We start from the raw sequence: 12,129 nt of genomic DNA, 5'->3' as shown, positions 1-12,129 counted from the left end.
ACACAGAGATGCGTTCAAATGCCACCATGGTAGTAGTGGGATGGCCAGATCAGACAGACACGCTTTTCTCCCGTGTTCTTTTCTAGAATTCAATACTTTCTAAAAAATATGTTAGAGGTCCTGAGGGGCAGGGTAATAAGCTGAAACAAACTGAGAGCAAAGTCCTGTTCGGCTTCCTTTTGTGGCACACACACATATATGCATGTGTCTGTGTGTGTTGGTTAGTTCCTAGCTAAATCATCATTGATAATTTGGCAAAGACTGAACAAAGAGCAAGAAGATATTGAATTCCATCCCCGGTGCCTGTGAAATGGCAACGATTTCAGCCTAAGTGCGGTGAGAGGCCCGACTCTTCCTTGTTGAACGCACATGTGCAAGATGTGTGTATGCGATCCATGGGCTTTTTATAGAAACTTAATAGGCATGAGCATAAATATCAGACATCTGGAATCTTCTGTCTCATCTGTTAATAATTTAATCCCTGGAGGCCTAGTCCAGCTTTATCATCATCGCTGGTGCCTTAACTAGAGAAGATGCTTGGAGCAGTTGGGGAGTGAGAAAAGGCGATATCTGAGCAGCCAGTGGGGAGGAACCCAAGGGTAGATCTACATGATAATTTAAGCTTGAGGTTGTGTTTGGTCCAAACCTTGCCTCTTGTCTGAGCTGGTTGGATGCCGGCCCAGATGTGGGCACAGGCTTTGGCAGGCTGGAGGAGGAGGAGGAAGGAAGCATGTCCCCATGCTGCGGGCAGGCCAGGTGTGATTGTGGTTGCACTCCGTGCTGGAGTCTTCTCTGGGCTTAGGCTGTCTGGCTGGAGCACTGCACCCCAGCCCTGCTGTTCCAGAAGAGCCTCTGGGTGGGTTTCATATGCCCTCAATGGAATTGGGCCAGTGGCAAGGAAATCCTGCCATTGGGTATTAGCTGTTGGGAAAGCAGAGTGCTGCTGTGGAGCAGGGAGGCAGCTCCAGCTTGTCAGAGAACCTGAGTGTCCATTTAATGCAATTGAAAATAGCTTCTGTTAAAGATGCCTTCTTTCTCCCTACTGTAAAAAAAGCGTGGCTTAACATTAATAATAAATGCTCTGTGGTGACAAAGTCACCGAGAATGGAGGTGCAAGTCTGGTGAATAATAAAGCACTAACGAGAGCTTTTTGCACATTAACAGGGAAGGCTTCCCATCACTTTTGTTTTGATCTAATCAGCTCTGACAAGATTACACACTGTGTCTAAAAGCCTCTTTAACTCTGTAGCTCTGAATAAATTTTTGAGTAGTTCTCAAGATTTCCCTGCAGTCTTTGCCTGGACCATGCCTCTAACCCTAAATTGATGAAATCGCTGGAGGAGCAGTGCTTTACCTCTTGGTATTTCTGCTGAAATCCAAAGAGGTTCTTGGGTCACTTTGATCTACCATTGGCAGGTGTAGTTCCCACAGTGATAAAGGACCAGAATAAACTTCTCCTTAAGAAAAAATTTAACCTGCTATCAATAAAATAAAAGTTCAAATAATAACTGATTGACTAAAGAGTCCTGAAAAACCATTTTGTTTAGGAACTTGGAAATCAGGCAGCGTGAGAGGAGGTTTAGTGTTGGACCTGTGCAACTCAGTTTTTCAACCCGGATTTGGGATTCAATCCTGAATCAGTCCTGGGTAACCTTCAGATGTCAGTATAGAACATAGTAATGAAGACAGGCAATAATATAGCTCAACCTGGGTTTTTTGCTTTTTCCTAAGTTCGGCTAATTCAAGCAAGGCCATTAGTCAAGCACAGGTTCCTATCTCTTGAGACGAGCTTGACCTACCAAACTGGGCTGGTGTTACAGAAGAGGGTGCCAGGGGTCTGGCCAGATGACAGGAGGAGCCCCTGTGATGGCCAGGGATGGTCCCCTGGACTCTTAAGAAAGGGTGAGGAGAAGTGGAAATGGTACAGAAAAAAAAGATACAGGGACTGAAGAAGAAATTGTCTTCCTCTCCTCATAGGATCTTATTTGAGGCATGTGTCAAAGAACCCGTTACATGTTTTGTAAGCATCAGCAGCAAATTCTGCAGGCAGACACCTTACTGCAAGGTTTTGTTCTCAGGTGAAGTATTTCACTCTGTTCTGATGCTTCTCCATTTTTATTTGCATATGACAGCTAAAAAGGGTAGGAAATGCCAGCAGGAACCTTGGGGAATATCTTAAGTCTTCAAGACTTTTTATTCTTATTGCCAAATAAAGGCATATCGCTCTCTGTGGATATCTGTCATTGGCACTTCCATCAAGAACTGGTCACTGGGAAAGTGTGAGTAGCAGAGGGATTTTCTGTTTAACACCCTGCGCTTGGTAAAGTTTAGCTGCTTAGCTGATGTGTGAATATACAGCGTCCATTGTAGCTTCTTGGGAGACAGGTGATGAATTTCCCACTACTGCGTGAAGTTTTATTTTCCCAACAGAGAAGTCTGTCATTCTGCTAGAAGTATTAACAAGCAAAGAACTTTCTCCCATGTGCAAATCCATCTTTATGCCTACTTGCTAAGCCCAAGTCACCACCAGATCCTTCTAGGGCAAGGGAGAAAGGAGCTTTCTCCACGAGTGAGTTGGTGAGTGAGTCTGTCTGAGCGCAGACTGCCTGCAAAGGTGCCTTTTTCTCTTTGCCAGCTCTGCAGAGAAGCCGGAATGATTAGGAGTGTAAGGCTGGATGTGTCTGGGTCTTTCTTGCCCACCTGATACTTTGATACCTGGTTTTTCTGGTTGCTGACTAGTTGAGCAGACTCCAGCCTTATGTGGCAGCTCTTTGAGAATTCAGTGACAGCAGGAATAGAGTAAAGGAGTGATTTAAAGATCTGTAGGGCCTTCCTGTGTATTAGACAGTGCAGTGCACAGCCCTCCTATTTCGAATGAGTAGGCTCTGGCTGTACTGGTTTGTATCTGTTGTATTAGTGTGATGACTGGGAACAGTTGTGGCGTCAGTTCCTTTACCCAGTTACAGTAGGTGGGACTGAGTGGTACCTCCCTAGGGCTGTAGCCTCTTCTTGGATACCTGTGTACTAATGTTGAAGTGGTCACTCTAAAATTACCTTGGACATTTAGGGTTAAGGCTGGAGTGAATTCATTTTGTCAGAGTCACTGCCTTCAATGAAATGCAGTTCCCAACAAATGCTAGCTTTAATCTTGTGTTTTTGTCAAGCCTATACAAACTTGCATTTAATTTAGCTGCTGTCCCGCTGCTTGTTGTGCTTATGAAGCATTTTGTTGTTGCTGTTGTCATTCTAAATTGATTGGTAAATCTGTACCAAATACTTCCCAGTGATGGAAAAAGAAACATTGAAATGTTAATAACAAAAGAGTCTGAAAGCTCCAGATGTTAGCTGGGGAAAAAAATGAAAACCAATCAGCCTTGATTAAACCTTTCAGATAAGAATTTGGGAACATCATATCAGGATGAATTGTCTTTGTTCTAATCACTCTGTCAGACAAAATTGAAGCTTCTGCCGAGAAGAAACTGCTAGGAACAAATACCTTAAAAAATAACTGGGATCTGGTAAGGGAAATAAGTTAGTCTGACTAAAGAGTTATTGTCAACTCTGTAGCCAAGTGATGCATTGAGATTTTTTGTTTGATCCAGGCCTGACAGCCATGTGGTTCACTGGTCAGTTTTATCTTAGTCTATGGGCAAAGGAAGGGCTTCTACATCCAGACTTGTAAAGCCACTATTTTCCATGGAGATTATTTTTACTGTTCTAAAAATACATCTCTGACATGAGTACCAGAGTTTCTAACCAGATCATTCTCTCAAAGCCTTTGGGGTCATTTAGTCAAAAGCTGGCTCACAATAAAAAAGATCTTTGACCTTAAAGAAGGTCCAAGAATGGGCTGGAATTTTATTTAACTTGCTCATAGTTTCTGCTTTGACTTCTTGAAAACAACCCATTTTTCTGCTTTTTAGTGAGGCATCACTGCTAGAAAGTTTCAGGCAGAGTGAACCAGATGGGCCAACCTTACGTGAGCGGAAGTTGCTCCTAAACCAGGCATTTTGGGCTGTTCACTAATTTGGCTTGCCTGCTTTCTTGTTTGAGATCCAGGGGACTGCACATGTGCCTTACTGCATCTCCTGAGCTGTCACGAGATATTCTTAATTAACTGTGAGAAGTCAGCATAGGGTGCCAGCTGGCATGACCCCTTTCTGACATAAGGCAGGGTTTTAATATGTTAAAGCTAAGGTGGTTCAGAGAAATGTATGCAGGTAAAAACACCAACCAGTGGGTAAAGAGGATTTTCTCATTACTTTACAGATTTTTAGAAGCAGTGCTTTCCCCCTTGCCATCCCAAGAAAACAGAGATCAATTTTTCTACATTCCATAAAACTTGGACCAGAAAATAGATTATTTTTAGCTTATTCCCTGGGTACTGTGTAGGCTTCAGTCTTTGGAGTCACTTTGTTCCCTGCTGTAGCAGATATGGGATTTATATGAGCTCCAGAGGAAAAAAAAGGAGGAAGAAGAGAGAGAGATTTCAGAAGAAGTCTCTCTATCTTTTCTTCCTCCATTTCTTCCCCTTTCTCTCTTCACTTACTGCTGGGCTGCTCTGCTCCTCCATTTTAAAAGTTTCATTCGCTTTGGCTCTTCCTCAGCATGAATTACTTGCTTGAAATGCTGTGAACAGAGGAGAGAGTGAGAGATTAGAGTTAATTTTAGGATGGGGAAATAAGGCAAAGGGAATAAGAGCCTGGGAGAAAAAGCAGCAAAGCTGGTCCCTAGGTAGCACAAGAGGCCAGGCTGTAGCCACAGGGTTAAAACATGGAGAAAGAGACACACACATTTGTGGGTGAGACATGCAGATGGATAAGCTGAAGATTTCTGGCTTTCATGAGGAAAGCCACAGCTGAGCTAGCTGCTCCGAGTGAAAGTAATGAGCTCCAAGGGTGAAGTTTGGGAGTGATTAGAGAGAATAAAAATGCCCGTGAGGAGATTATGGCACTTGTGGCAGCAGGCTTCTGACAATTTCCAAAGCCCCTTGGGCAGCTTCATATTGTTGTTTTCCAAAATGGAGCTGGTTGCATTCGTTGAAGATGAGCTCCATCCCAAACACTGGCTTGTCTTTTTTCCTTGGAACAGAGTCCCAGGTCTAACAGTTGAAATCCAGATCCAATACAAGTCTTTCAGATAGTTTTGCCCCTGAAGCATGTGTGTTTCGGATGCAGAGCATCTTTCCTCTCTGGCTTTCTAGCATTTGAATGGTCAATTAATTCTCAAGGCAGAGCACAGTGTGATGAACTTATTTTCCCACCTCTGCAAATGAGTGAGTTCTTAGTTTCAAACTTGTTTGTAGAAGTTGGAAGTGGAATCCGTTATCCTTAATGACCTTCATATGTTCATATATGTACAGAGTCCAGAACAAAAGGACAGGAACCTCAATGGGGATGTTTGGATTTACAGTGAACTAGTATAGAGCTGTTTCCTTAAGTCAACACACAGGAATAAAACACTCAGTGTACAGACCTTCAACAATCATGCTGTAGGCATTAATAATGGAGCAGTGTTGACCACAGCCATGGGAATTATAGGCAGTGTGGCATTCATATTCACTCAACAATGTCTCACTTGTGTTTGGTATTTTACTTTGCTCAGGTGGATTTGCAGCTGCAGTCACCACACCTCTCGATGTAGCGAAGACAAGAATTATGTTGGCAAAGGTAAGAGCGAAGGAGGCCGGCCAGCAGAGACGCAGGTGAATGGCTTGGGTAGTTCCAGAGTTTCTGTATGGTCGTTACGGAATGAAATCCAGCACCTAGTAATAATGATTTCTGCTCATGTCCTCAAAGGCAGGATTAGATGTGAACAGGTACTACATGCAGAACTAATGAAATCGTTGTGTTCCTTTCCCTGAATTGCTCTTCTGGTCCTTTCCCAAAGGAGCTGTCTGATAAGGGCTTGTGCTTGTGCTAGACTTCCAGAGTCTCATGCAGTGTCCTTAGGAGAAAATCCTTGCAGAGTCAGGTGCCCACAGTTAAACTTCCCATCAGGGATTTATTCCTCTGTTGTTTTGATAATTGTTGGGCTTGAGAGAGAGAGAGTGAGTGTTTGGCTGTGTACGTTTGTGTGTGTCTGTGTGTGTCTTTTCTGAGATTGGCACTGGATTTTCTGTCCTAAATTTTTAAGCCATAAAGATCGTGGTGGCTTACCTCTGCTAACCACAGCAGAAGGAAGATTGCTTTATAGGATCAGTAAGCTTAGTAAGTAGTTAAATTGCTAGTAAGTCTAGTGTTCCTGTCATCGTCTTGCTGACCCAGAGCAGAGCTAAGCAGCCACAAAGCTAGAAGCCCTTAGCAGGTGGATATTCCTAAAGCCTTTCTCTGCCCTGAAAGGAGCTGTTACATCGGCGAAGGTGGAGCATCCTGGAGTTTCTGTGGATGGCTTTTACCCTATTGCTCATGTCTCTCAGTATGGGGGTGTGTCTTGTTGATGATGTGCACCTCCGGAGCTGGGTCGTGCACATCTGTGCTCACCATGTTCCTGCGTTGTGTATCTCTTGCTGATGGGTGTTGCACCTACTGCAGTTTCTTTGCCTTTGGATAGTGTTGGCGATAAAACTGTAAGAACTGGGTTTCGTTTATGTCTGCTGCTGTCCTGAGCAACTGGGTCAGCGTTGGTAAGGGAATGGTGGTGCTTTGGGATGTTCTGAGACCATTCAAACAGCATCTTTACATTAGTCATCTCACACTAACTAGATCACACATGTAATTTAATTGTCTGTAGTTCTGCTGTTTGCCCTCTGTTTTGCACTCAAGGCAATTTTCACATGTAATACACTACTCATGGTTTTGTTTTGTTTTTTTTTTTAAAGTAAATTTTAAGGCTGCTGTCCTCTTGCAGTGAGCAGCAAAGTTGCTTGTTGGTGCTTTGAGAGTGTATTTTTATTAACACCTTACTTCAGTGTCAGCTGCTGGACGCAGCGCTGAGTGTAGTGCAAAAGGGACTGGAGCCCCAGTTCTGTCACTAACCAGCTCTGGGATGTCGGAGTGGTCGTTTTGTTCTTCTGTGCCTTGATTTCCCTTTCTGCCCTTTGCCTCACTCCTGGAGACAGGGAGCTTTTGCCTGTGCCGGGGGTAAGGAGGTTGTTAGGATGTCTGTAATTGCTGCAAAGTAGCACTAGCCAGGGACAGGGAGCTCAGTAAGTAACTAAACCTCTCTGCCAGCAGTTTCCAATCTCTCTCTTTCTGTGGTGCAGGCTGGTTCCAGCAACGCTAGCGGGAATGTTCTGGCTGCCCTCAGTGGCATCTGGAGGACAGAAGGCCTGTCAGGGTAAGGACATGCTGTAGAGGCACATCTCGGGCGTTGTGTCTCTGTGTGTGTTGGGGGGTGGGAGAGGACGGGATGGTCTGTTTGTGTTTAAATCCTGTCATACAGAAAAGACTTTTAGTTTTTGTACACATGGCCAGGGAGCAGCTCTTGGGTATCTAGGAGCAAGAAGGTCCCTTGAAGGAGGTCTAATGTCCTCACTTTAGCATTGGCTATGAGCAATATCCAGGGAAGAGCATAGAAACAGGGCATTTTTGGGGGTTTATCTGTGGTACAATCTCTAAGCTTAGCTCCAGGCTTTGGAGGCGAGGGTGACTTTGTGTTTAATGGACAATTTCTCCATGAACGTGTGTATTTGTGTTTTGTATCCATTTAAATGTTGGGCATGCACATCGTCTTGTGGCAGTGAGTGCCACAGATTGATCTTGAGGGGTGGGAATGACCCCTCCTGAGACGTCAGTGAAGGCCAACGTGGGTGCCACGTGTCTTTTCCTCCAAGTCAAATACCAGCAAGTTCTCCTCTGTTCCTTTTTATTAGTTCTTACTGTGAGGCATGATGGGAGCATGTGATGCCAGTGTGGTGCCAGCAGTAGGGACAAATGGAAGCTGAAGGAAGGGAGCCATGTGCTCCCTGACTTGTCCTTTGAGCCTTCCATCAGATCTGGGTTTGAGCACGTGCCCGCTCGCATTTCTCCAGTGAGGCACTTGTTGCTTAAATGCAAGTTTTCTGAGTCGGGCTTGAGTGCAGAGTAAGTCTGAGCAGCCGCAGAGCAGCTCTCTGGCTGCCTTCCTCCTGTAATTGGGGTGTAGAAATGTTCTGGGCTTTCCTCTGACCAGCTGTGGAAGCGTGGGGTGATGTTGATCCAGTCTCTTAGCTGCCTCGCTTTACTCTTTTTCTTTATGGAGAATTGCTCTGCTGACCTTGGAGCGGTGTTGTGAACAAAAAGTCCTCTGCTAGGGTTTGTAGAATGTTTTGAGGTGTTATGGGCTTATAAATTATTACTGATTTTTACAGACACCTGCTTCATTTACGCTACCTTGCCTGTTTTGGGTGTGCGAGTCATACCAGTTAATAGCCACTTGTAGTGAATATGTGTCTTAAACAACTCCTCCAGTCCGTGGTGTTCAGCCTGTGCCTCCTTCGGTAGGGCTTGTGTCCCACCGGCCCTTGACCTGGAAGAGAAACAGAGGGTTTTTGGAAGCTTTGCTTGGAGCTTTTCATTGTAATTTCTCACGGGTTTCTAATCTGCTTCATGTGGCCGATACTTTCGGGGTGCTGTTTGAACATTTGTAAACTGTTGCGCGAAGCAGCATGCACATTGCAGCTTTGCAGGAGATAGTTTTCTCTTAACATCTGATCTCTGCTCACACAACTAATAAAGGTTCAATCCTTTTTCTACACATGTGGGAAATAATTCAAAACAAATTGCAGGAAGTTCCTCAACACCGATTCCAGGAAGACGTCCAGCTGTGGCCCCCGGCAGCGCTCAGGGATGGGTTGTCTCAGGTTTGCTCTTTGAGATGATGAGGTGACCTGGTGGTGGATGAGTTTTGGGTCCTACACAGCTTGGTGGACTCTAGGGCATGTTTTGAAAGGGACTGGGAGAAGCGAGGCTGTATCTGCTGCTGATGGCAGTTGAGCTCTGAAGGGTGTGAAGAGGCAGAAAATAAAAATGTATGTTTGTGTTCTTTTCAGGGTGTTTCAGCAGTGCCCTTTTCTAAACAACCCAAAATTAAATTCTGCCTAAAGATAGTGCCCGTGGACTAGGACCAAAGGGAACACAATTCAATTGAAATCAAAACAATAAGCGATCTGGAGAAAAAGCAACGTGTAAAGGAGGCCAAGCTGCGTCAGCTGCAAGGAAAAGGAAGAAAGTCTTGGGAAAAATAAACGCAGAGGCTGCCATGCCTGCTGCCAATTATAAATCTATTAATCAAAACCAATTAAAATGTCGGGCTTTTTTGGCCAGTTGCAACATGAAATGATTTATGGTTCCTCTAATAAATCTTGTACTTGAAGAGGAGGAATTCTGAGGGCAGCAAGATGCATTGCTTATTGCCACCTTATTAAAACCAGAGTGCAGGGCTCAGCTTCCTGGTCTGCACCTAGTAAATCCCTCTGCTTCACGCCAAGAAATTTCACATCCCTTCCTGTCCGGGGAGAGCCAGGCCTGCAGCGGGAGGTAGGATAGGGATGGGGTGAGCAGATCCATGCACCTCTTTGCTCTTGCCAGCAGCATAGGCAAGCCACTCCCACGAAAGCAGGTTTATATCTTGTCCGGCTGCTTTTCATGCAGGGAGCTGGTGGCGGCGTTTGAAAGCCACGGATGAAGCTTCACAACTCACTGGTGAGAAAGACGAGGGTTTTTAACTGATAAATCTGGTGAGATGGCTTGTTCCAGCTTGTGTGTAGCTGGGGATGGAGCTGGCAGTTTGCACCAGGCGTCTCGTTCCTCGGGTGAGGCGGAGGTGGACGCGGCACGGCGGGCACTAACCACCGCTCCTCAGAGCCTGGTCTCACCGGTGCGAGTGGCGAAAGCAGCCCCTGTGCCCAGGGCTTGCTGCTTTGTGAAACACAAGGTGCTCGCAGGAAGGAGCTCAGCCCAAAAACTGTAGTCAGGTAAAAGTGATGGTTTTTCTCAGCATGGCCACCTCTTTGGTCAGGACCGTAGCACGGGGGTTTGTGGCCGAGCACACAGCGCCCTTTGAGCGCTGGACCCTCTCTGCTGTGTCTCTTCCAAAGGGTGACTTCAGGGGTCCTGGTTAGTCTCTATTGAGAAAGAATTTGCTTTTGGGTTGTTGAGTTGTGGCCCATAAATGTCCCCTTTGGTGCTGGGACCATGGGACTCGGTGTATTGCTGGGCTGGGATCCCTGAAGCGAAGAGCTGCATCCCGAAGGGCATGCACACAGTCAGGGGGGCACAGGGTGCGGGTTTGACCCCTGCAGCCAGGCCTCGCCCCCGGATTTGTGACTCCTGCCGAGCCGTCCCTCGCACGGCTGGGGAGAGCGCGACGTGTCCGTACCTGAAAGCCCGCGGCTGGGCTCTGCCAGTCACTGACACGCTGTGCGCTTGGTGTAGCTGGTGGTGATGAGAAGGCGGCGGTGAAGCCCTCCAGCCCTTGGTGCTGGATCCAGCCGGTAACTGGGAGAGTTGCTTAAGCAAACGGGAAAACCCAGGCGAAGAGAAAGGTGGCAGGGTGCCAGGTGAAATCTGTGCGAACAGAGAGCAAATACAGATAGACAGCAGCCCTGTGCCCACCGGAGTGGTTTCCGATGGGGCCAGCAGAAAAAAAAACCCAGTTTGTGTTATCCACTGATGAGGGCAGGTGCAGCCCAACAGGAACCCGTTTGGATCAGGCCTGCAGGAAAGCTCAGCTCTGCGTTCAGCGCTGCCCCGGAGCTGCTCGGCTCTGCCCTCCTGCAGGGGGAAGCCCACGGGGGATCGTGTGGGTGGGAAAGGGAAACTGGGGAGAGCGGGGCCAGGATTCTTGGAAGTGATGGTTAGTAATAGAGGTTGCCAGGGATGCAGCTTCTGGATAACTGAGTTATCTGCCCCTGTTTGTGTAATAGCTGTGTCTCGAGTGGGCTGTTCTGTAAACGAACGTCTGCCCCTGCTGCTGTAATGAAGGCTGCCTAACTCGGCAGGGAAGGATGGTGCGTGTTTCGAGAGCGATGCTGCACCGTAGGATTTACCCTATCAGCGCTCTGTCCATACATGCCTTGTACAAATTACTCTGTTTTAAAGCTGTCATTATGGTAATAGGCCCAATTGCTGTCTAGTAAAGCCATAAAATGTTTCAATCTGCCTGTGTGCTCCAGGCTCCTCAGCAAAGCTCATTACAACAAAAACCAGAGTTACTGCAGCCAGAGGTTTCCCCAGCGCAGCGTGAGTAGCCGGGCGCGGGCAGGGAGCAGAGAGCTCCCACGCAGCCCCGTCTCACTGGGAATTACACCTTGTCCCACTGTGGACATGCTCCTAGCAGGGACCAGGCAGCATTTGGAAAAAGCCAAGGACAGCATCCTTGCAGAGCTGAGCCAGAATGTGCTGCGAATGGCTCCCGTCATGCGAGTAGATCAGCGGGGGGATGCAGAACAGATTCAAGCCTAATGGTTAATCCTTGCTTGCAGTGGAGGAAGCCTGTAATGCTCTGGCCTATCCTGAAGTTGTTAAACCAACTGTGAGCTTAGATGTGTTGAGCAATTGGCTTTGCATGCGTTTCCTGTTAACTTCCAAGAACTTTTAGGATCAGGCACCTAAAAATCATGGTGGCTGAAGGTGCAGCCGTTCCTGTTCCCTCCCTGCTGGCCCCGTCGGATGTTACTGGGAATGAGCTGTTCCAGGGAGAGGGGGTCCCTCTGCTGAGGCTGGATGGGGCCAGGGAGGACGGGACACTTCCCATCTGTCTGCAGTCCTTCGTGGGGATCTGTCTGAGCTTCTCTTTCCACAGTGTGGCCCATGGCCTCCTGCACCTTTGCTTCTGCACCTGAGGATGGGTAGAGGGGCTAAAAATTACAAGGCTTGGGAGTACTCTGTTAGGGAAGCCCAGACAGGTTCCTTCAGTTGAGCAGTAGCGTGGGATTTCAGTAAACGGGCAAGAGAGAATTTTTCTTGGCTTTGTTTTCTAAAGCTGTGCAGCATCCGCTCATTCTCTGAAACTGCCTTTCCTTTGCCTTCAGTTTGTTCGCAGGTGTTGTCCCACGGATGGCAGCCATCAGCCTGGGAGGCTTCATCTTCCTGGGGACATACGAGAAGACTCGCCAGCTGCTGCTCTGACCCAGCCCAGCCGGTCCTGCCGGTGGCCACCAAGGAGCTGGAGAAGCCGCTGAGCTGGAGGAGGAGTCCGCCCGTGAAC

At 47.1% G+C, this 12,129-nt stretch overlaps 1 protein-coding gene across 1 annotated transcript in view; it reads left to right on the top strand.

Moving 5' to 3' along the window:
• The window catches only part of SLC25A26 (solute carrier family 25 (S-adenosylmethionine carrier), member 26), a gene marked incomplete at its 5' end in the record, with an annotated part of 83,653 nt that extends 71,603 nt beyond the window's left edge, over positions 1 to 12,050 (top strand). The window contains 3 exons of the mRNA XM_010072814.1: positions 5,605 to 5,669; positions 7,205 to 7,278; positions 11,954 to 12,050. Coding sequence (XP_010071116.1) covers positions 5,605 to 5,669; positions 7,205 to 7,278; positions 11,954 to 12,050 — 236 coding nt within the window. The remainder of the gene's footprint in view (positions 1 to 5,604; positions 5,670 to 7,204; positions 7,279 to 11,953) is intronic.
• Positions 12,051 to 12,129: the final 79 nt, after the last annotated feature.

The sequence above is a fragment of the Pterocles gutturalis genome, unplaced genomic scaffold (genome assembly GCF_000699245.1).
Source record: "Pterocles gutturalis isolate BGI_N339 unplaced genomic scaffold, ASM69924v1 scaffold21896, whole genome shotgun sequence".
In the NCBI taxonomy this organism is placed as follows: domain Eukaryota; kingdom Metazoa; phylum Chordata; class Aves; order Pterocliformes; family Pteroclidae; genus Pterocles; species Pterocles gutturalis.
This window is presented reverse-complemented; position numbering and strand designations above follow the sequence as displayed.